Source organism: Alligator mississippiensis, chromosome 3 (genome assembly GCF_030867095.1).
Source record: "Alligator mississippiensis isolate rAllMis1 chromosome 3, rAllMis1, whole genome shotgun sequence".
Taxonomy (NCBI): domain Eukaryota; kingdom Metazoa; phylum Chordata; order Crocodylia; family Alligatoridae; genus Alligator; species Alligator mississippiensis.
In genome coordinates this window covers 256,110,645-256,135,250 of record NC_081826.1, presented here as the reverse complement: position 1 = coordinate 256,135,250, position 24,606 = coordinate 256,110,645, and the positions used below count along the sequence as shown (strand labels likewise).

The 24,606-nt window shown below is 41.1% G+C and overlaps 1 protein-coding gene across 1 annotated transcript in view; it reads left to right on the top strand.

Annotated features, from left to right (window-relative positions):
- The window catches only part of TBCA (tubulin folding cofactor A), a 51,500-nt gene extending 27,129 nt beyond the window's left edge, over positions 1–24,371 (top strand). The window contains exons 2-4 of the mRNA XM_006261569.4: positions 2,477–2,582; positions 21,932–22,018; positions 23,985–24,371. Coding sequence (XP_006261631.3) covers positions 2,477–2,582; positions 21,932–22,018; positions 23,985–24,065 — 274 coding nt within the window. The 3' untranslated portion in view covers positions 24,066–24,371. The remainder of the gene's footprint in view (positions 1–2,476; positions 2,583–21,931; positions 22,019–23,984) is intronic.
- The last annotated feature ends 235 nt before the right edge of the window (positions 24,372–24,606 follow it).

The window sequence follows — 24,606 nt, the reverse complement described above, 5'->3', positions numbered from 1 at the left end:
ACAAAACCAGCATAACACACGTGATGATGTGTTGTAGATAGTGGTATAGTTTAATTCAATTTTTACTATTTTTAGACCTTTTCAGTAAATGGGTTTAATGTCTAAACATGCTAACATATTTTTAACCATATGTGTTTAACAACAGTTATAGTGACTTGTTATAGTGACTTTGGCTAGCCCTCTCACTTTTTTGAAGAAGTTAACTTTTCTTTAGGTAACTGAAACAATTTGTATTGCCTCAGCTTAAATCAAGGTCACTAAATCATCAAAATATTTTGGACTTTACACTGGCAGTCAGATGATCTTTCAGCTTCCCCCTCCCTCCTCCCGCCCCCACGTGATTAAGCAACTATTGTTTTGGAAACTTGTAAAAACTGATGCTGATCAAGTCAAGTAGAAACTTTTGCTGCTGTAATAATGTCAGTTAGGGATAAGTGGGTTTTTTGTTCTGTGCTGCTGGGGGAGCGCTGGGGGGGGGGGAGGGGGGGGTTTGAGACATTTGTGTATCAGCAAAAGTCCAAATGTAGTCACAGTTTATCCTGTTGAGGGAGGGAGAGAGGGTTTTTTTATGAATTCAGGAGGTTATTTAAATTGAGAAGCAAGCATAAATTTATGCCAAGAAAAATCCCCTTTTTGCTGCTGTAAGCTATATTAGTACTATGAGGTTAAATGAACATTTGGTCAGGGATGATCTAGGAGTAGCTATGCCTATGCTGCACAGTGGGTATTTCCCATGCTTCTGGGCTTTGTTGGTTGCCACATGGGACTGGGAAGGAATTTGTTTCCCTTCCTGTTCCTACATGTCAGGCTTTTTATCTTTCTTGAAAGGATTGGGTGTTGGCTGCAGCCAAGGCTGGGGATTTTGACACCTTCTGGGACTAAAACCTGGAGGTACCTAGCTAGAGGGCCTTGCCCCGCCACTCTAGGTCAAACCAATTGCCACAGGATCAGAAAGGAATTTTACCTCTTGGCCAAAGTTGTAAGGGACTGTGATGTTTTTGTCTTCCTCTGTAATGGGGCATGGCCCCCTTGGATCTCCTTGAGCACATTCTGACAACCCTTGCAGCAGCAGGATGCTGACTGCTGTTCTCTCCCATGTTATCTGTGGCAAGTTAGGTTACCTGTGTGACAGGATCAATTGTGTAGTTTTGGTAATAGGTGAGACAAGAATTTGTACAGGATGTTTTGATAGGGATGGTCTTGCTTCGGACTAGATAACTGCTAGAAGGTCCCTTCCAGCACTGCTTTTTCTATGATTCTAACTGGGAACAAGAGATTCTGGTCTTTACTCATGTACCAACAAATCTGTTCTAGTCTAAGTCTGGCTTGAGGCTTGTTGTTAATCACAAAATATTTCAGTAGCAGCTTCTGTTATAATGTAATTCATAAAAATTCCATTCATCCCAGTTCTATTCTGTACTATCCTCAAGCAGCGTTTTGAGTGGAACACTTAACTGTGACACATTAAGAATTAATTTGCTTTGATACGTTAACGTGCCCATGAAGCTCTACAAGGCCTCTTTTTATTGTCTTTCCATTGTACAGTTCATTCTGCCCTCCTTGGGCCTGGTCACATTCCTTGGCTGGTGAGTGTGCCTCCTCCATAACTAATCTTACCTAGTACAGTCTGATCTGGCATTTATCCCTGTTCAGTGTGAGGCTTTTTCCTTTGGCACTCTGACAAAGTATTGTAGTCTCATATTGATCATCTTCATCCCAAATCGGCATACCGTTAATAGTTAATCTCATTTAATAATAATGACCGTTAATACAAATCATTGCTGTATTGCCGTAGGGATTTTATTCACTGATGAATGGGAAGGGAGGAGGCTTCACAATCTGGGTTGGGAGGACAGGTCATCCACAAGACTTCATAGATGAATAAGGAAGTCTATGAAAGTATGGTAGTTTGTGCACTAAATGGTAGAGAATGCAAGGGCTTCCTAAAATATTACCCACTTGTAATGAGATTATTTTATGGACATAAGAATGTGTAATCTTTGCTGCTTTACTCTGCCATCTGTAACATACATCATCAAAACCCTCATGACTTGAATCTGAGCTCTTGGGAGTAACCCAGAAACAGTCATTACAGACCTGCAGGGTGGTCTCCTCTCTCATATTATGCAACAGCTAGAAATTTACTACCGTGTTATTTTGTCTTGTGTTTTAAAACGCAAGTAAAGGCGTGTGGTTTTAATTTTAGGTGAACACAGAATAAACAAATATGTGAGAACAATATTTAAACTGGGTTTATAAAGGTACTTATAATACCAACTTGTATTTCAATTTCAATTACAGATTTTTTACGGTAATTGAAATGATCAAGAATTTAATTTGTTCTTGTAAAAACTGAACAGAGCCAGTTTTACAAGAAGGCCTGCTGTATTTTCAGTGTTATTAGATGTGATATAATTTTTCCTTTAAAGTTCAGTTTTATTAGAGCATAAACAAAATCATTTTGGTTTATTTGTAGGTTAGCAAAAGAAAAAGTTATGTATGAAAAAGAGGCAAAACAGCAAGAAGAAAAGATTGAAAAAATGAAAGCTGAAGCAAGTGATGATTATGGAATTAAAAAACAGGTAAATGATCCTAATATTTAAAACTTTACAATGCTTTTTAAATATTTAAAAGGAACCTGACAGTGACACTTAAATGAGAGATTTGCTTTTTCTAGACTTGTGTTTTCTGAATATTAAAGATTTTCTGAAAACATAAAACCTTAGAGAGTACAAATGTGCTATGTGCAGTCATGCACAGACTGAGCACTCGTTTGAGACAATAGGTGTCCTCTGAGTTGAAGATAAGTGACTTGCCTTCACGCTCCTGAATAGTATGGGTATATTGAAATTTGACTGCCACTCAGAATATTACAGTGGCTAACAGATGTGTTGACTGTGGAACTGTTTAATGCTGATCACAGACACACACTATTATTTGGTTGGTTTGGTAATCAAGAGTTGAAAGTAAAGTGTGCTCCACACAGTGCTCTAATGTTCAAAGTAGTGTTGTTAAATGCAACTATCATATTTGTACGTTAAAATTTATCCATAATAGATAATTACCAAAGTGGCCAAATGTATATTTCAGAGAAGATCCAAAGCGTTATTGCGTTTGAAAGAGAACTTTCCATATTAGATAAATTTCCCATCTTCAGATGATCCTTTGAGTTTGTTGTCCTGTGTGTGCATGGATTTGTTCAGAGGCATGTAGCTGCTTCCAAAGTAGAATTTAGCTGAGATACTAATATTCTAGGAAGTGACTGTGTTAAATGATCAAAATATATACTGCTTATGGCAATGTGGTCAAATATTAAGGACAAATACCAACTTATATACATACACATTTTTACTTACAGTATTTTTAGTTAAATATGATTTTGATTATTTTTCCCCAATGTGATCTCTCTCATTCAAATCTGGCTGCAAGGTGTGGGAAGGCTTCAAGCCTTGTGCATGTTGGAAAGATGGAGAGAGTGATTTGGACTCATAATTATGGAATTAAGGGGGTTTTCTTCCCCTTACATGCTTATCTGCAAAAGGAGATGGAGAGAGAATTAGTTCATATTGTGTGTTGGACGCGTAGGTGTGTATGTTTGTTTTGGGTCATAGGAGGAACTAAAGGAGGTCTGAAACTAAAGAGGCTACATATTTTTAAACAGAGGTATGTAAAACTTTTAAACCACATTTAATTACAGTTGCTTCCGCTCTTATTCAAGTTTTAATTGCATGGTATGTCCATTGTTACAAATGTAATAATTAATTGTCCATAGTTTTCCTGGACTAGTGGGTAACCCCTGAATGTCTAAGCAAGGGGTGGGCAAAATACGGCCCACAGGCCATATCTGGCCCACCAGATGATCCTGTCTGGCTTGCTGGGCACCCCACTGGGAGCCTGAGAAATGAGCTGCTGCAGTGCCACTACGAGGTGAGTTTGCTGGTCTTAGGGTGGGGGTTGGCCCAGGGCAGCTGCCCTCAACTTTCCTGGTGTGGCATGGTAGTAGGTTAGTGGGATGGCTACTTGGCACACTAAATTGCACCCTATCCTGTGCGGGGCTGGCGACAACAGTGCCAGGACTATGCAGTGCTGACAGGAAGTTGGGTGGCAGGGGCAGGAAGGAGTCTGTGTGCTATGGAGCCCAGCTTATATTTGTATATATCTATATATAATTACCTTCTTGCTACCTTTTAGTCATTGTACAGGACACAGACCCAGGATGCAATGTGCTTATTTCTTTTGCATTTCACTTAAATGTAGAATTTGGAAGATGTTACCACTTGTTTTATACCTATGTACAGAAGTGAAATCTTTCTGCTGCTTATACTTGATTTAGTGTTTCAAGGAGCTACTGAAATAAAAATAAAAGTTGTCTTGAAAAAAAAATCATTGACACTATTGGACTGCTTCAATCTCCATAAGATTCGGTGTTCTAGTTCATCAAATTATTTGACAGCATTAAGGAATTTCCCTACCAACTTTAGGAAATTATCAAAATTTTCAGCAGCAACCTCTGAAACTTTCTCTGAGGAGAAAGCTAAAGCAGTCCTTTTGAATGAGGAATGGTGGCAGCAGCCTTCAGAACAAATAGTTTTTGTTCATTCCTATGTCGTGTTTTCTAGATCTTCAGTTATTTTTGTTGCTCTCCAATGGACTCTGTCCAATTTGTCCACACTTCTTGAAATATGGTACCCAAAACAGAAAGCAGTACTTAGTCCAAATGAGTGCTCTCAAATGCTAAAGGAAGTGAAAGAATCCTTTCCTGTGACTTGCAACCTCTGTTAATACTGGCCTTTATTTTTTTGCAACAGAATTAAATTTCAACACTAGGTTCTTCTCTGCAGCAGTGTAGCCTCACCCATCACTCCCCATTTGGTTGTTCCCTCTTTAGCATAGTAGTTTGCAGTAGTCTGATTGAATTTAATCCGATTTATATTTCAGATAATTTTTCCAATGTATTAAAGTCATTTTGAATCCTAATCCTGTCATCCAGTGTCACTTAATTTCACCCAGTTTAGTGTCATTGGCAGATTTTCTAAACGTACACTCAATTCTGTCTTCCATTAATGAAGATAGTGAACAATGCTGTACTCAGAACAAATGCCCTAGGGAACCCCACTCAACACCTTCTTCTATCTTGACAGTGAGCCATTGATGACTACTCTTTGAGCACAGTTATCCAACCAATTATGCACTCACCTTGTAGAAGTTTCATCTAGACCATATTCCCTTAACTTATTTATGAAGATGTCATGAGAGTGTCAGAAGCCTTACTCAAGTCCTGTCACCTCTTCCCACCTGAAGACCCAAACTACAAAGCCTGTCATCTTGTCGTAAAAGAAATCATGTTGGTTAGGCGTGACTTGCTCTTGACAGTTTTTCCTGGGTTGTTACTTAACGATCTTGTTTTTCTTATAAATGAATTGTTTTATTATATGCTCCAGTATCTTTCTAGTTATCAAAGTCATATGGCCTGGTCTGTAATTCCTTGTACCAAAAGTTGTCTGAATGATGCAAAAAGTTGCTAGACTCTCGGCAGGGCTGTGTTCTTTGCCCAGCAGATATCACAGTAAAGTCCCTGGCAAGCATCTGGTTCAATGATTTGGATGTTTCAGTATTTTTTTTTAAAAAGCTCTGTCCAACACCACCTCCTGGTTTGGTGGTCTATAAAACACCCCTACAATGATATCCCATTGGCCATTTTTCCCCTTTACCCTTAATCAAGAAACTTTCAATGGATCTACCTCCCATTCTGCCATGTATTTTAGAACTAATGTACATACTTTTAATATACAAGACAGAATTCATTTATTTTTCCCCCTGCCTTTTCTTCCTAAACAGATTGTTATACACATTCCATTAACATAAGACTATTCCACCAAATCTTGGGCTTGTTTACCCCTCATCCCACCTTTCTGCTCCTCCAATTTGATCATAATTTTGCACATTCTAGAACGTGTGGTCCTTCCAGTTAATTCCTCATACTGCTTGCTGTGTGGTCATAGGAAAGTAGGGCTGGAAGGAACCTCACAAGGTCATCTAGTCCAGCCCCCTGCTCAAGGCAGGATCGTCCTTGACTGAACTGTTCCAGCCAGTTCTTTCACCTGCTCTTGAAAACTTCCAGGGATGGAGATTCCCCAGTTTTCTAAGTAGTCTGTCCCAGTCCTTGACCACCCGCATAGTTAAGAAGTTCATCCCAATCTCCAACATAAACGTCTTCTGCTCCCCTTTTGTGTTGGCAGGCCCCCTTTCCCCTTCCCCCTTGGTGAACTAACTGTGTAGCCAAGCTGCAGTGGCCATGAGGACAGCTGTCTCCCTCTGGGGAGCCAGCATTTTATTTTCAGTAAGGTTTTGGTTTGAGTCTTTTTTGCAGATTTCACAGGCATTGCCCAACTTTGCGGGCAATGCCGGATTTCACGATTTCTGCAAAATTGCAATTTGACTAGGTCCCTACCAATGGTGCATTCCACTCACCCTTGCTGACTTGAAAATATCTCATCTCTAACCTGTTCTGCCATTGCTCTAGGATATTTGACTCCTTTCCCATCTTTACAGCCAACTGTGTTTGTCATTTAGTAGCTACCACCATTTTGTGAAGACAATTTTTTGTAAAAATTGCATTAAATAATACAGCTTTCTTTGCATCATCTGTAACTAGATTCTCTTCTGCCTTCTGAAAATGACCTATAGTTTCTTTGGTCTTCCTTTCAGTTTTGAAGTATTTGTAGAATCCCTTCCTATTGTTATTTTATGTCCCTTGCTATTTGCATCTCAAATTGTGTCTTGGCCTTCCTGACTTTGTCCATGCATGCCTGTGCAATAGTCTTATACTCTACACTGGTACTATGACCAAGTTTCTACTTCTTTATAGGATTCCTTTTTTTGAGTTTCAATTAATTGAAGAGATTGCTGTCTAGCCAGGCTGGTCTCATTCTTCTGTCAATAGGGATTCTTCTGTCATTCCTGTACCCTTAACGTGTCCTCCTTCAAGCACAGCCAGCTCTCCTGGATTCCTTTTCCCTTCAGATTTACCTCCCAGGGGATCCTGTCCACCAGTTCCCCAAGTTCGTTGAAGTTTGTCTGCTGAAGTCCAGTGTCTTTTCTGCTGCTTCTCTTTTTTTCCTTCGCCTGGGTTCTTGAACTCTGTTGATTTCATGGTCACTGTCATGCAAGTTACCTTCCACCTTCACATTCTCAACCAATTCCTCTTGGTTTGTGAGCAGCAAGTTGAGAAGAGCTTCCATCCTAGACCATCTATACCAAAACGTTATCTCTGATGCACTCCAAGAATTTGCTGGACTGTTCATGTACTCCTGTGTTTCCCTCCAAGCAGATATCTTAATTATTAACGTCCCCCCATGAGAACCAGGTCCTTCAATTTGGATACTTCTGTTGTTTAAAGAAGGCCTCGTGCCTTTTCCTCCGGTTTGATGGCCTATAGCAGACACCTACCATGGCACCCCCTTACCACATTTTCCTTTGACCTTTACCCAGATATTTTCAAAAGGCCTACCTTCCACGTTGTGCTATACCTCAGAGCACATGTATTATCTCTTTACGTATATACATGGCAATGCCACCTCTTCCCCACCCCCTGCCTGAACAAGCTATACACCAGTCAACTGGAGTATTCTCAGTCATATAAACTTTAGTATATAAGCATCTAAACATGACCACCTGATTGCCCTGGTAATTTCTGTTGTAGATTCTCCATATTGTCCCCTTACATGGTGGATCTGCCTCTGTAGAAATCTCATGCTCTCCTAAATATGTAGAGTCAGTGTATCTGAAATTTGAATTGCAGCCATTAGGGCTGCGCAAAGCTTTGGTCCCTGATTCAATTTGGTGGAGATTCAGCCCAATTCGGTAGCCAAATCTCTGAATCCAAATCAAATCAGGAACCCCTTTAATCTCTCCAAATCGAATCGGAACCCTTCGAATCAATTTGGAAAGATTCAGCAATTTGGACATAGACACATTTTAAAATGTTTTTTCCACATACCTCAAGGTACCAGGCAGCTCATGAATGCTGTGATGGTAGGGCAGATGGAGCATCCCACAGGAGCGTGGGGGGCTCCCTAGCGTGCTTGGCAGCAGACCCAGAAGTGGACCAGAAGCACTTCTGGTCAGAAGCACTTTCTGGTTCGCTTCCGGGTCGGCCAGAGAGTGCGCTGAGGGGCCCATGCTGCTTACCTGCCCCTCCAGCTTGGCGACTGGTGCCTCCTGGGTCTTGGGGGGGGTCCTCTGCAGATGATCGTCAAGCCAGGGGAGAGTAGCGGGGCCCCCCACGTGCTCCCTGGCAGACCTGGAAGTGGGATGGAAGTACTTCCAGTCCACCTCTGGGTTTGCTGCTGAGCATCCCCCCCACGCTCCTGTGGGACGCTCCATCTGCCCCAGCATCGCAGTGTTCTGAAGCCGTGCCTGGTACCTCAACATATGTAGAAAAGCTGTGTCTAGCTGAATTGCTGATTCTCTGAATCAGCTTCAAATCTTCAGATTTTGGATTTGGCCAAATTGAATTGGGGACAGTGATCCAAATCAACAAATTGAATCGCTGTCCCTGATTTGGGCCGAATCCGAATCGAATATGGCCCATTTCGCACACCCCTAGTAACCATGTATCCAAAGGTAAATATCATTAAACTTGCACACACATTTTATCCTTGTTCTTTTCACTGTGTGCCAGTGAGAATACTATTTAGTGTCCATGTTACCGCTGCTATCATTATACGTTAATTAGGTTGAAGTCTCTAACTCGCTTCACATTAGCACCCCAAAATACCTCTTTTAACACATTTATTTCATTTATGGGAACAGCAGAAGTGAAAAATTTCCCAGTGTTTTCCCTTCCCTAGTTCTCTCTAGGAGAAAAAAATTGAGTTTCCCATCTACAGCCGATATTTTAAAATTACATTTTTGTTCACGGCCTTTCTCAGTTTAGGTTCTATGCTCCACCACTGAAATATTCTGTTTTAAGACAATATAAACACGGAATAGAGGTTTGAGGATTTTCACCAATTAAATAATTTAACTGAAATCAAATCAAACTGCCAGAAAAGATGGACTGATTTTTTTTTAATAGTTTATAAACTGTTTATATCAATAAAAATTGATAAACTAAAAGCATTAATTCAGAAAGTATTATGGGAAAAAGGAAGACTTTCATAATTTTTATGCTTCAAACATAAACTGTAATATTGTAAACCAAAATGTGTTTACAAGTCACAATATTGTAAGGCAAAATCAAGTTATTAAATAGCTTCTACAGATACTAAATTTGGATGATGTTTAAAATGATTGGGCTTTTAAAATATTTTGTATAAATTTAACATATTATATCATAAGGGAGGAATATGTATTACAACTCAAAAATACCTGAGCACGTGGAACCTTTGAATAAATTTATTTGCAAAATGTCACAAGAAAGGCAGTCCAGCACAGAAGGAATACAGTGCCTCTTTCACCTAATAAACCTGCAGTTTCTATAAGTTCTGGGTGCCTTCTCTCCAGCATATGTAATAATTATCAATACATTTGGGGTTTTGCACAGTTACTTTGTTCTATGGTGATAGCTTTCTGCAGTCCAGGTCACCCAGTACGACATATGGAGTAGGCACCTGCATATTTGGTGGCCTGGCATTTATGCCCAAGGAAGTAAGATTTCTTCCTTTCTATCTTGAGTTTATGTACAGAATAAAATAGTTCCTAAGGTGTGAATGTCTTTGATTCTCTTGGAGAATGAACTGAAATTTTAGGTTAGGCTTAATTGTCAGTATTTAACATAATCATCATTTTAACAGAAATATCCAACTGCCACAATCCCAAACTATTTCCCATGCCTCCCTATGAAGAATCTTAATTTAACTCAGGTATATGCTGGATTTATTTAAACATGCCTTGTTTTCAGATTTAGCTGGTCACAGAGTACATCAGGTTTTGCTAATGAGGAGGTTTTCTACAAGCAAATAAGGCATATCAATCAGAAATTCAAAATGTGTGTCCTTTATCCAAGAAGTTCCATTCCTCATCACTTCACATTTGAGTCTTTCCTGTGTCTAGTATGAGGCAGAATCCTCTTCTTCACTAGAGATGCTGCTAAAATGAAACAAATTCAGGAATCATAATATCTTTCTTTTGAGAATGTAAAATGAGATTTAGAATGAACTAAACCTTTAGTTACTGAAGCAGTCCTTGTTGAATGGGGCTTTAAAAATGAAATGCATTGGTTTGCACACTTCAGTTTAAGCCCCAAAGGAAGGCTACTAGTTATTTGTTTTTAATGGCTCCTCAGTAGTAGTTTTTAATTTAAGGGGTTTTTTTAATTCATCCTGGATTTAATCTGTAAAGCTCTTTCCAGTTTCCTCATAAATCAGCACAATAAGATTAGGTGGATTTTTCAGTTGCATTGCAGTCTGATTACTTTCATAACCCTTTGGGTTTTCTCCTAAGAATAGATGACCTCTGCTTAATAATCTGAACTCCTCAGCTCTGGCTGTCTAGCTAAGAAGCCAGTAAAGTTGCTAATAAAGGGTTTGATGCTCCTAGTTATGCATTTGGAGATTTTCCCTAATGAGCACAAATAAGTTTTCTTTCAAGACCAGCAACCTGGAATTCTATCCTTGTTCTCTGCAGAATAATACTCCTGACACACAGGTGGTATAAAGAAATGCTGCTTTCAACTTCTGGTTTTATTGTCAGTGTGCTTTCTAAAAAAGGCCTACTGATGAGAATTATTACTTTAATCTTTGCTTATCTTCTTCTTTCCTCCAATTTAAAAACAAATCATTGTTTTCATCCTTACCGTCTCAGATAGGGGAATACCTTTTTGTATTCTAGACTCTGCTTTTTCTATTGAGGATGTAAGACACTTGTGCTTATAGTAGTAACATACTCCCAACTATTACACATTTTAGCAGGGATGTTTGCCAAGGAGATACGAGTAATAGTTGCCGGAGAAAAAATGTATACCCTGTAGAAGGGAAGACTGAACTAGACATTTTAAGCATGGGGAGATCCCAAAATCTCAATGTTTAATCTCAAACTGTTTTTGAATCAGTTGATGAACAGCAAGTGTGTGCAAAAGAGTGGAAATTCAATTCAGATAATGCATTCTATAACAATTTATATCTGACTGAAGATCATAGGGAAGTAGGGCTTGGAAGGGACCTCATAAGGTCATCTATTCCTTACTCCCCAACCCACCAGCATGGACAGACTGCTGTGGGAGCCTGTGGGAAGTTTTTTAAAGTCCCCAAAGCAGGTAAGGGTTTCTTCAGTCCTTCCCCTCCATCCTCAGTGGTGAGCCTCCTCCTGCTGGATTGAAGTTTTGAACTTCAGAAATGCAAATTTCAACAAGCTCAGGTCACTAGTAGGGACCATACTGTGGGACCAGGGACCAAAGGTGAAAGGAGTACATGAAGAGTGGTTGTTCCTTGAAGCACAAAGGAAGTCCCACATGGAGGAAAGGTAATAAAAGGGCTGGGATGCCCTCTTGGCTAAACAGAGAAATAATGGTCCTCTTGAGCAAGAAGAAAGAGGCATACAAACAATGAAGCTTGGGACATGCCCCAAGGAGGACTATACAACAATGGCCTGCATTTGTAGGGAACAGATTAGAAAGGCTAAGGTGGCGACTGAACTAAAATTAGCAATGGGAATTGAGGACAACAAGAAGTCCTTCTTTAGGTAATTAGGGAACAGGAGGAGAACAAATGGGAATGTGGGGCCATTGCTCAACAACTCAGGACAGCTGGTTACCAGCACTCAGGAGAAAACTGAAATCCTGAATGACTACTTTGCTTCAGTCTTTCACTGGGCCAAGGGGAAAATCATGCCAGATGGGGTACAGAATGAACAGGGTAAGAATGACTGCCTTCCTGCTATTCCTATAGAAGTGGTGTGTGATCAGTTAAAAAAATTAGACCTGTATAAATCAGCAGGACGAAATGAACTTCATCTAAGAGTGCTGAAGGAGCTGGCCAGAGTCATCATGGAACCCCTGGCGAAACTCTTCCAAAACTCGTGGTGCTCCAGAGAGGTCCCTGAGGACTGGAAGAGGGCCAGTGTTGTTCTCATCTTCAAAAAGGGTAGGAGGGAGGACCTGGGTAACTATAGGCCAATTAGCCCTTCTTCTATCCCAGGGAAAATGCTGGAAAAATTTGTTAAGGATTCTATGTGCGATAGGCTTGCAGAAGGTAGGATTCTGAATGACGGCCAGCATGGCTTCATCGCGGGCAGGTCTTGTCTTACCACCCACATCTCCTTTTATGATCGGGTGACTCACCACCTGGATAAGAGAGAGGAGGTTGACACTGTGTACCTTGACTTCCAAAAAGCCTTTGACCCGGTATCTCGCCATGTTCTTGTAACAAAATTGGAGGATTGTGGCCTTAACTGCGAGACAGGTAGGTACGAAGCTGGCTGCGGGGTAGGACCCAGAGAGTCCTAATGAATGGATCTGTGTTGTCTTGGCAAGAACTGGTGTCCCTCAGGGATTGGTGCTTGGTCCAGTGCTATTCAAAATCTTCATCAATGATTTGGATGCAGGAGGGAAGAGCTTACTGGCCAAGTTTGCAGGCGACACCAAGTTATGGGGAAGTGTGGTCATGCTTAAAGACAGGCAGACCTAGACAGGCTAGCAAGTTGGATGGATCAGAACCAAATGAAGTTCAACATTGAGAAATGTAAAGTGCTTCACCTGGGGATGAACAATCCCCTACACACCTACAGGCTTGGCAATGCCAATCTGACCAGTACTACAAATGAAAGGACCTTGGGGGTAATAATTAGACCACAGTATGAACATGGCTACAGCATCACACTGACAGCTCAACAGGGCAAATAACACTCTGGCATGCATCAATCAATGCATCTCCAGCAAAACCAAGGAAGTGCTTCCACCACCACTACTCAGATTTGGTGAGACCGCAGCTGGAGTACTGCATCCAATTCCAGGCACCACACTTTAACAAGGACATGGTAAAGCTTGAGAGAGTCCAGAGACTTGCACAGCAGGCCATACAAGGACAGGCTGAGGGGTCCTGGGACTCTTCAGCCTGAAAAAAAGAAAGCTGAGAGGGGACTTGGTAGCAGCTTACCACTACATCAGGACATACATCAAGGGCTCGGTGAACAGCTGTTCACCAGGGCACCCCTGGGAAAAACCAGGAATAATGGTCACAAACTCCTAGAAGATGGTTTCAGGCTCAACATTAGGAAAAGCTTCTTCACACCTAAGGTGTCCAGACTCGGTAATAAGCTCCCTCCAGAAGTGGTGCAATCGCCTACCCTGGAAATCAAGAGGAGACTGGACAGTCACCTGGCTGGGGTCACCTGACCCCAGTTGTCTTCCCTGCTTGGTGCAGGGGGCTGGACTCAATGAACTTCTGAAGTCCCTTCCAGCCTCACAGTGTATGAATCTGTGAATCTTTCTCCTCTTCCTCCCATCTGCAGTTGTTACTTCCACTGCTTTCCCAGGAGCAGAGCAAAACATCAAAGCCACTCCTGCTCACTCCAGCCAGCCTGTGTGGGGTCTGGGCTTAGCAGCAATGGCTAGGGAGGGAGGGTTTCTGCCACCCTGCCCAGTCCCCCAGGAGCAGGCATGGGAAGGGGGAATCTCATCTCCACTGCCTGTGAGCCCAGCCCACGTGCAGCCTGGCTCAAGCTGGCGGGAGTAGCTTTGAAGTTTCTCCTGCCCCCAGGACAGTGAGGAAAACAGCAGGAGTGAGGAGCCGGGCTGAGAAGAGATTGTGCTTTTCAGCAGCGGGGAGGGGGATTTCTTAACTGTTTTGGAAACTAAAAATATTCCCAGAGGCTCCCATGGCATGGGCCAGTCTGAAAGGAGGGTGCAGCTGCACCACCACCCTATAGTAGGTAGCCTGTTCCAATGCTTGGTCACCCTGTAGTTAAAAAGTTCTTCCTAATCTCCAACCTAAATTTTCTCTCCAGCAGCCTGAGACCATTGCTCCTAGTGCTGTTCCCTACAGCCACAGAGGAAAGTCCATCTCCATCTTCTCTATAATTGTCCTTTATGTATTTGAAGACTGTTACCAAACCCTGCCCCTTCCTGCCCCCCCCCCCACCCCGATCATCTTTTCTTCAGTCTAAATAACCATAGTCTTTTCAGCCTAGCCTCGTAGGTCACATTTCTCAAGCCTCTAATCATTTTATTGTTTTCCGCTGGACTTCTTCCAATCTGTGTACTAGGAGTGCACCGATAAAGATTTTTTTTGACTGATACTGATGGCCGATTATTAACTAGCCATACAGGCTGATAGTGATCTGATTGCCAATATGCAGCTTGGCAGCTTGGAGAGCAGCGTCTGGCTGGTAAGTCTGTGGGGCGGAAGGGGTGCAGAGGAAGGGGGTAGATCGAGTCCCCCACAGTAAGGGAAAGAGAGGAGCAGGGGCAGGTGCTGCCCAGCCAGGGTGGGACACAGGACAGATCTGTGGGTGGCTTGTCTGGAGGAGGTGGGAAGGGAGGTGGCTCTCCATGTTGCACACACCCCAAAAGAGGCGTGGGGGCATGTGCCTCCTGGATTTGTGCATAGGGCAAGGGCAGGTTGCCTGCTGGGGCCTCTTCCCAGCAGGGGGCTGGGCTGGGCCAAGGCTGTGATCAGGGTGGGTGGCACTGGCGCTGGGAGGGGGGTTTACAGGGTGGACTACAGCCACCCCAAAATTTGCCATAGCCACCCTCCTCAGTGCCACCACCTCCCGCCCCACCCCTGCCCGCTCTGATCACAGACCTGGCTCAGCCTTCCCACCAGGAAGAGTCTGGCGCAGCCCCCAGCCCCAAGACCACAGTGGGCAGCCCACCCTCACCCCACACACACATCCGGGGGGGCATGTGCTCCCCATGCCACCCCTGGGCTGCATGCAGTGTGGGGAGCCATGCCCCTTTCCCACCCACCCCCTTTCACCCCTGGGCGAGCAACCCCAGCTGGGCAGCCCCTGCCACAGCTTCTGCCCCACTTCCTCCCTCACTGTCGGGGCCTCAATCTGCACCCCTGCTCCCATGCTCCTTTCCCCCCACAGACTTACTGGCCAGACACTCCTCTCCAAGCTTCACATGCACGTGGCATTTATCTGCAACATTATCGGCCACTTTGGCCAAAAAAAGCCAATTGCTGATGATATCAATTTTCCTTTTATTGGTGCCAATACGATATGGACTGATGTATCAATGCACCTCTACCATCTACATCTTTTTTGAACTGTGTGGCTCAAAACTGGATACAGTGCTCCAGGTGCAGCCTCACCAGTGCCGAATACAGTAGAATCACTCCCCTTGATTTACAGAGGACATCCTGTAAATACAAGTGAGCACGCTGTTGGTTTGGTGGAGGGGTTGCCACAGGGGCATACTGTTGGCTTATAGTCAGCTTATGTACTACTGGGACACCTGGATCTGAGATGGCAGATAACCATGCAAAAAGACAGACGAGGAGGAAGATTGGTTCCCCAACAAGAATGACTCAAACTTTCTTTTAGCAACACCACTTCCCTGCTACTTTTTATTTAGGTTTTCACTACCATGTTTTTGTTTATTTCCAAGCCAATTTGAATCATCTTTTCAAGTAAAAAATGGAGAGCCATTGAGTAGAAAATGTATTGATTAAATGACAATTTTCTGTTGTCAATGATTGCATTATCCAGTCGTCATTCTGAAAGCTATTAAAATAAAGGACAAGAGTTGCATTGTTTATAGTGCAAATTATTTAGATCTTAGAAATAGTTCTAAGAACATTTGATTTTTAAATGGTGGATTGAATTATCCAGTGACTGCCTTCTAATGTAATTAATTTTGTAATAAATCCAATGTAATGAATTTTACTTCTGTCTAAGAGCAGCATGGCATACATATTCTTGAGCTCTGTGTTGACTCTTCCTTCCTCTGCCGACAGGGAAGAAAACCCATATATAATCAGTTGTGGTCCAGATTTGTTTAATAGCATCTAATTTTGCCATCGAGGCAACTCCTGTGTTTTACCTTGTCACTGCAAATGGGAATTTACATGGAGTATACTAGAGTCTATATTAATGTGTGGTAAATAATACATACCACTTCACTAAACATCCCATTGGAGTTAAGAAAACCCTTAGCCTATTTAGTAGACGGATTGTATATACCTGTGCAATCACTTTTAAGAGCAGACTAAAGTTTGGTGCTCACTGACTCGGAAATTCCTCATCCAGTATTTGAAACTTTACTAGGTGGTGTTCTCCTTGTAGTGGGAATGTCAACATGCTTTGCCCTATGGGCTCATTTTATACCACTATTAGGAATCAAGCTGTAGCTTTTTATTTTACTCTTGAGCAGTTGTCTCCAGTTACCTTCTTTTAAAATGTTTTTGTTTTCTTTTCATAACTCGGTCTGTATGACCTTGCTTCGTAAACATGAGAGCCAGTAAAGAAGTGCTTGCATTATCAGAGTTTGTCTTATCTGTATATTCCCAAAGGGATGTGTTTGTGCTGAGAGCAATACTGTGGCATAATGGTTGCTCCAATTATATATGTAACAAAGCATTATTTTGCTGGATAAAAGTTTTTATACTCCATTTTATTTTCATAGTGTAGAGCACAATAACTGCATTGCGATGAGCAGCAAGCGAACAAAGACAAGATACAGGCCAGCAGTCTTTCTCTGTATTTCACCATCTTCAGTCATGAAGTAACTCATAGTATCCTATCTATTCAATTATGTCAGCTTTTCTCAAAGTGCAGGTGGATGCCCTTCTCCCCCCCACCCTCCAAGAAAATTGGTGGTTGATGAAGAGGGGAGTGCAAGTACCAAACCTTGCTACACAGTGGGGGCATAAACCAATAAACTTGGGGAAATGCTACGTTATATCATCAAACCACTCTATCCATAGCTTTCTCCCCTGATGCTGATGCCAGTCTCTTTGCAAATTGTACATCAGCAGTTCTCCTGCCTTCATCCAACCAGTGTGTCATAAATTTGAACTTTCTTCATCTGATTGTTTTAATAGTATCACTCCATTTGTTCTGTAAGTTTGGTTGATTACAGTCTTATAGTCATATGCAAAGCATGGCTAACTCCTAGTGATCTCCCTGTAGCACTTTGGTTTAAAGGCAAAATGCTATCCTGTTTCCTTAATGTCTTGTCTTGCATGCACTAATAGGAGTCATCAGGTATGTGTCCAAGCCTTCAGCCATTTTCCAGCTTCCCAAATCACACTGACAGTGTATATGCTGGGATAAGTGCCTCCTAAATACTTTAAATAAATTCTCCTTGTATTTTTATCTACTACATGTGTTTAATTGTTCTTCAGAGTCTATAAACCATACCATGAACTACTTCCATCACTGGATTTATCATGATGGGTTGAACTTCTAGAATTTTCCTTGTTTCCTTCACTTAGGGGTCTTCAGGAGGAGGCTGGACAGATATTTGGCTGGGGTGATACGACCCCGGCACCCATTCCTGCCCGGGGCAGTGGGTCGAGTCAGACCTGATCATCTGTGTGGGTTCCTTCCAACCCTAAGCACTATGATACTTCCATCACAGGATTCATTTAATCTGTTATGTATTTCTTGACAATACCTACATCATTAATACTTGTATTAAGTAAAATGGTGGTGATTTTTGTTGGCAAGAGAAACCATAGGAAGAAGCTTAATGACTGGATAACTCTTCCTTGTTCTATGTATGAGTTCTGTATAGCACTACACTGTTTGAGCCATTGTTTTCTCACCACCTTTTAGTCATTGCATTTATTGCTCTTGTCACTGAAGCACTTCTTACGATTTCATCTTGCTTTGGGTTCATCTTGCTTTTGTCTTGCTTTAGGTTCTTGACTTCCCTCGCTGATCACACAACTCTAATTTTTACCGTGATCTCTAAGGTTTCATCTTTAGGATCTTTTTCCCCAAGACCAGCAACACCACATCTTGTCCTGCTTTACAATTTGATCCATGCTGCCGATGCAGAATTTAATTACTTGTAGCTGCTGTTCAGTCATCTTCTTGAATTCCACTTGTTTCACAGACTGTTTATCATAATAACAAGATCTGAATGTACTTTGAAGTTCAGTCTTTATGTTGGTCATTTAAGCTATGTTTGGATCCATTCCTGGTTCATGTAGACTCTCACAAAAATCATATTGTACCAGATAACAAGAGTTTGTTTTGTGCTAGTTGAAGGTAGCCTGCTTTCACAGTATGAGCATTCCATGGACTGATAGAGGAAACTTCGTTTCCAAGTGAAATTAAATGGCCAGACAGCTGCCCCTTTTACAAACCATACACAGTGCAAGTATGATGTCTGAGTCTACTGACATGATAGCCAGGACATTGTCTGTGTGTTTAAATGTTGCTATTTCCCCAGAGGATCATTATAAATAGTAATGCTAGTAGCATCTCTCCTCCCCAATATCCATTGTCATCCAAAGTGATGGCAATCCCTTATTGCTTTCTCCTTAGTTCTTTCTCCTAGGCAAGCTACCAGGCAAGTCTGAAGAGTTCCATCTATCCTGAACAGCTTGTTTTCTTTTATAAGGTGACAGATGACACAAGTTTGCAGATGACACAAAGCTATGGGGAGATGTGGACATGCCGGAGGGCAGGGAACAGCTGCAAGCAGACCTGGACAGGTTGGACAAGTGGGCAGAAAACAACAGAATGCAGTTCAACAAGGAGAAATGCAAAGTGCTGCACCTAGGGAGGAAAAATGTCCAGCACACCTACAGCCTAGGAAATGACCTGCTGGGTGGCACGGAAGTGGAAAGGGATCTTGGAGTCCTAGTGGACTCCAAGATGAACATGAGTCGGCAGTGTGATGAAGCCATCAAAAAAGCCAATGGCACTTTATCGTGCATCAGCAGATGCATGACGAATAGGTCCAGGGAGGTGATACTTCCCCTCTATAGGGCGTTGGTCAGACCGCAGTTGGAGTACTGCGTGCAATTCTGGACGCCGCAATTCAAGAGGGATGCGGGTAACCTGGAGAGGGTCCAGAGAAGGGCCACTCGTATGGTTAAGGGCCTACAGACCAAGCCCTACGAGGAGAGACTAGAGAAACTGGACCTCTTCAGCCTCCGCAAGAGAAGGTTGAGAGGCGACCTTGTGGCTGCCTATAAGTTCATCACGGGGGCACAGAAGGGAATTGGTGAGGTTTTATTCACCAAGGCACCCCCGGGGGTTACAAGAAACAATGGCCACAAGCTAGCAGAGAGCAGATTTAGATTGGACATTAGGAAGAACTTCTTCACAGTTATAGTGGCCAAGGTCTGGAACGGGCTCCCAAGGGAGGTGGTGCTCTCCCCTACCCTGGGGGTCTTCAAAAGGAGGTTAGATGAGTATCTAGCTGGGGTCATCTAGACCCAGCACTCTTTCCTGCTTATGAAGGGGGTCGGACTTGATGATCTATTGAGGTCCCTTCCGACCCTAACATCTATGAATCTATAAGATGCTCTACTCTTAATGGGAACATTTCCACCATCTAAAGGCAAGTGATGAACAGATTACCATTTTGGGGCACTGACTAAAAGTTGCAATTTTATCCCTGACCTCATAAGTGCCCTTTTACAAGATCTTTGGTGATTCTCTTCATGTTCATTGGAAAGAAATTGGATCGGTTTATCCTTGCAGTGCTTCATTTGTATATGGGTAAGCATTTTTAGTTAGAGGCACTTCAATTCTTTCAGTGTTTAATACTTTTATTCAAGCATCACGGTGCTTAGCACAGCCGCAACATTTACTGTTCTTTTGCAAAACTTATTCTCACTATAATCTTCCTTTGACCTGATTATTAGTTGTACCTCAATTCACTCTGGGACTTTCAAAAGAGTCTTTGGAATTTGATACTTGGTTACTGATGGATTTCAGTGGGATTCAGGCATCCAAATTTTATTTTCATTTAAAAATATATAAGTTCCTCTGTTACCTTTGTGTTTCTACTGGAACGTATTGCCGATCTGCAATGCCTGTAGGCCTGCCAGATGTAGCAATTGTGTGAGTTTTACTCCTTTTCTGTTTTTACTCAATAATGGTTTCACTCCAAGAAAATATTTGTGCTACAGCCAGCTTCCCAGCTTTAATTGAACAATTCAGATACCTTCACTTTACTCATTTAAGAGAAGCTACAGAAGATTAAAGATGTATATTCCAGATTCATGCTTAAATTATACTTTGTCCTTGTTTAGTGACCTCTGTAAAATTAGTTCTTATTCCAGTTCTGAACTGGTAGGCTTCCCTACTGCCCATCAACATAAAAGTGAACAGCTTGTTAGGAATACCAACAAAGGAAGTGAGTAATTGACTGGGGCTAGTGACTGAGCTATTCTCACTCCTTCAAGTATTCTTTCTAGAACCCAGGTGAAGCATAAAAACCTAGTGTTGTCTTGTACATCTTCTTCATCCTACTCCTGGTCTGCCAAAAAGCAAAATGTCTTAAATTCCAGTAGTGCTAATACTGTACCTTTTTGATGCATAGTGAGCTCATCTATTTTTCTTAATTCTGGCTCCTCTTTTGTATAACTCCCAAGGTTGGAAATATTGAGCTTTTAAGATCAAAGTAATGGTATACTTCCTTAGAATTAACTTTGTATTTCTTACCACATTTATATTTTGCACCCTTAACTTTGCATAAAAATAGGATTGGGGTGGGGAATTTTCTGAAGGGAATCTGAAAACTAAGTTGAAAACTTTTTTTCCCATTGACTTTCATCTTAAAAATTATTTCTTTTTTTTTGTTAGGTTCCAATCTAGTAAGGTACTTAAATATGTATTTAATATTACATACTTGAGCAGTCATTGCTTACAGTGGGACTGGTTGTGTGCTTTGTTATGCATGTGAACTGGCAGACGTGTGTTTCTTCCTTGTTTAACTATCCAACTCCAGTTAATAGTAATCTGGTTTGGTGATTTGACAGGAAAGGGAGAATATATAACCTTTTGAGTGAAAGAATGTGTTGAACTGTTAAAGTGAAAGATGTACACTTATGGCAGGTGGCAGGCTATTCTTAACATAAAAGAGGTTTTACATTTACAGATCTGCTAATTGATTTTCATTTCTAAATAAATTTAGTACATTTAACAGCAGTGCACACCTTTTTTGTGGATGGATTTCAAGTCCAGAGATATTCCATGAAATAAATGTTCTTTTGTATAAATCTGAAGGTTGTTTTCTATAGGTGTAGGCAAGATGTTCAAATACAGTGGGGTGCCAGTTTGGTAATTTTACTCAAAGTGCATGGTGAGAATAATCTCTCTCCTAAAATGAAGCACAAGGATAAGTAATAACTTTTTATGCATGATAAGCATCAAAAATATGAGCCTGCTGGTCTTTGCTTTTCATTTTTCTTTACCTTTGTCTTTCAGTCAGAGCCTCCTGCAGTGTGCACACGATGTGATCAATAACTCAATAACTTTTTTTCATGCAGTAATTATCTCTATGTGGTATTATCTGAACACTGTTTTTCTTTATTACCCAAAAGATGCAGGAGATATTTATATAACCAGCTGATCCCATTTTGGATGAAGCTGCTTCATGACAGCAGGGGAAATAGTTTATTTTAAATAGCCTTTTTTAACAAATGCTGTATGGAAAGCTTTTGCTAGTTAATTCTTACTTCAGATGGAAAAAGTGTATTCTAAAATACTTCATTACACTTTGCTGTGTTGTAATTATACTGTATTTAAGGAAGATATCCTATGAAATCATTTTTGTAATATGCTCTTTGAATTAATTTACTAAGTACAAGTGTTAAGCAATTATATTTATTAAGTAGAAAGTAAGTTAGTGCTGTTAATGTGAAATGATCCAACTCGGATAAAATGAAGACAACTATGTTTTAAAGTTTATTTGAAGAAGTCTGTACAGCTATTTTAGAAAAGAACAAGCTTTATGTATTTTATAAAACCAGTGCTTTCAGTATTAAAAAGTTCATGTCTTTTACTGGTTTCTGTTTCACAGACTGAGATCCTGCAAGAATGTCAAATGATGATTCCAGACTGCCAGCGCAGATTAGGAGCTGCACATGCAGATCTCACTCAGCTATTAGTAAGTGTAGCACAAACTTTTTACCTGAAGATTTGTGTGCTTTCTGCTCTCTGGCTACAAAGACTAGGGCTGCATTCTTTCATTGGTGGAATAGGGTTAGCAATTTTAGCCTACAGAGTAATAATAGCTTAATGAAACTTGCACTGGACAATTTTTCTATTTGAATCATCTGCTCTCATGATTAGCATTACATAGCATAACGTTAGCTCATTCAAGGGTTTGTGTACATATTTAGCAGAAGTAAGCTTAGAAACTCGCTGCAATGAGGAACACACCCAACAGACACTGAAACTCCCTTCCAGTGGCTCAATATCTAATTGCTGTGTCAAGTAATACATTATAAACACCCAAAATAGCTCCTCTGTTTGAGTAAAATACCTAAACTTTAGGTGAATTGGGTTTACAGGTAGGACATTTGCTTGTTTGAATGCTATTGATGATTTGTAATGGCCAAACAGTGATCAAAGCATTAGTCAGGCAACATTTGTTTTATGGATACTCTGTTAACAAAAGGAACTAGCTTGATTTCAGTAGTTCTACCTGCCTGCAAGAGGATTTATCCCCATGAATAGGGGTATACCAGGAATTTAGGCTGCCTGTACACATGCTTGGGGGTGGGGTGGGGGGCATCTTAGAGTGGCTCCCAGATGGTCACTCTAATTAAAACACCTTACCATGATGTGTATTGTGCCTCTGCGTGTTTAAAATGTCTGTGGGACACTGTCTAAACCTCATTTGACAAGGCCTAAATAAAGTGCCCTGCAGCCACTTTTAAATGTGAGGGTGCTTAATACACATGACAGTGCGGCGACACTGGAACGTTCAATTGGGAACATGGGAACGTTCTAATTAGAACACCAGTGAGCATGTGTATAGGCAGCCTTAGGGCCCAAACTTGCTTCATTGAATTCTGAGGTCATAGGACTACATCTTAAACAACTAACGTTTTTCCCCTCTTGTCTTGCTACAGATGTAAACATTAACATGCAGCTTAACCATACAGTGGAATTTAAGCATCTCAGAGGCTTTTTATTGATTGCAGGAGAGATCAGTTAGAACTCCTCTGCTGAGCCTGTTCAGACACAAGCTCTAGAGCCCAGTCCTGCAGGGTGCCGAGTCCCTGCCATTTTTATTGACTTCAAGTATAAGAATGTTCTTGGCATTTTTTAAAGACAAGTATTTGGCAGAATCAGCCTCCTACACTTTGTCTTTCTGTGGTGATGTTTGATTGGTTTCGTTGTTTGATAAAGGGGTGCGGAAGTTAAAATAAATTGGCCATTGTCACTTTAAGTTGGGAAGATTCACAGGCAGGCAGTTTGAAAGGAATGTGAAAATGTCATTTGGTTCCAAAGTCAGCAATATTGAAAAGGTCCTTAAAGATTAGTTTCCCCCTCCTGCTGTACCTTCATAACTCACATCAGTGTGAACTTTGAAGAATTTGCTTTTAAATGAATCTCAAAAAGGACCCCCCCCCCCCGCAATAGTGTTCTTACTCTGGCTTCTATTGCTACTTTTGCCACTTTATGGGTGGTCCCCATTTTGGTTTGACTATTCCTATAGTTGAAATCCAGGGAACACATATAGGTCTGTCTGAATGTGACAAGGGCATCCCCAAAATGTTTTATTGAACTTAAAAAGGGCAATAGGGCCTAAGCATTGTGTTCTATTTGAAAAATTATAGTCAGTGTTTGCTTGCTGTCTACATGTTTCACAGGCTTCCCTTAATCTTTGCATTTACACCAGATCCATGTAATGCTGGACAAAAATATGGAAAGAAGGTTTTTAAAAAAATAGGACGGGGACTGAAATGGCTTACTCAAAGATCTTTATCTGTCAGTGCAATGAACACTCCGTTTTTTGTACTGGAAGTTGGAAGTAATCAAAATGGGATGTTAACATGTTAAGAGGAATGAAAACATATCAAGTTATTTTCTTAGGAATAAAAAAGTTCTATGTTTAATTTCAGGAGAATGAAAAAGAGTTGGAAGAAGCTGACGAATATAAAGAAGCACGTTCAGTACTGGAGTCAGTGAAGCTGGAAGCCTAGATGTGTTTTCAGTACTGTTTTTATGCATTAGCATTGGGTCCATTCCACACTTTATTGTTTGACCATCACTGTCTTATTTCAAGTAGCATAACTATAGTGACTTGCTGAGATTCCTTTTATGCAGTTGCAAATGACTGGCTTTTCTCTAAACCTAAAGATACATCAAGTAAAAATTTTGTCTGATAAATGTTTGTGTGTGGTTCTGTTTGTAGGCAAATATTAACACTGAAGTTGACTTTTAGTGTATCAAATAATAAAAAACATCTGTGCGTTTTAAGAAATTAATAAAGGACATTGTGTACCACATCATAAGGATAAACATTCTAATTAAAGGGTGTGCTGTATGCAATGAATAAGGTAACTCATCAACAAATGCTTGTTTATTTGTTTTTAAGAAAATTATTTGCATTGGAGAATATTTCTATTATCATGCTCTGATAGGAAACAGCTAAAACAGTTCTGTTTGTAACTTATGAAAAGGCATAATATCCTGATTCTTTCTAGTATCATACTTACTAGAAATGGGCCTTGGACCATCATG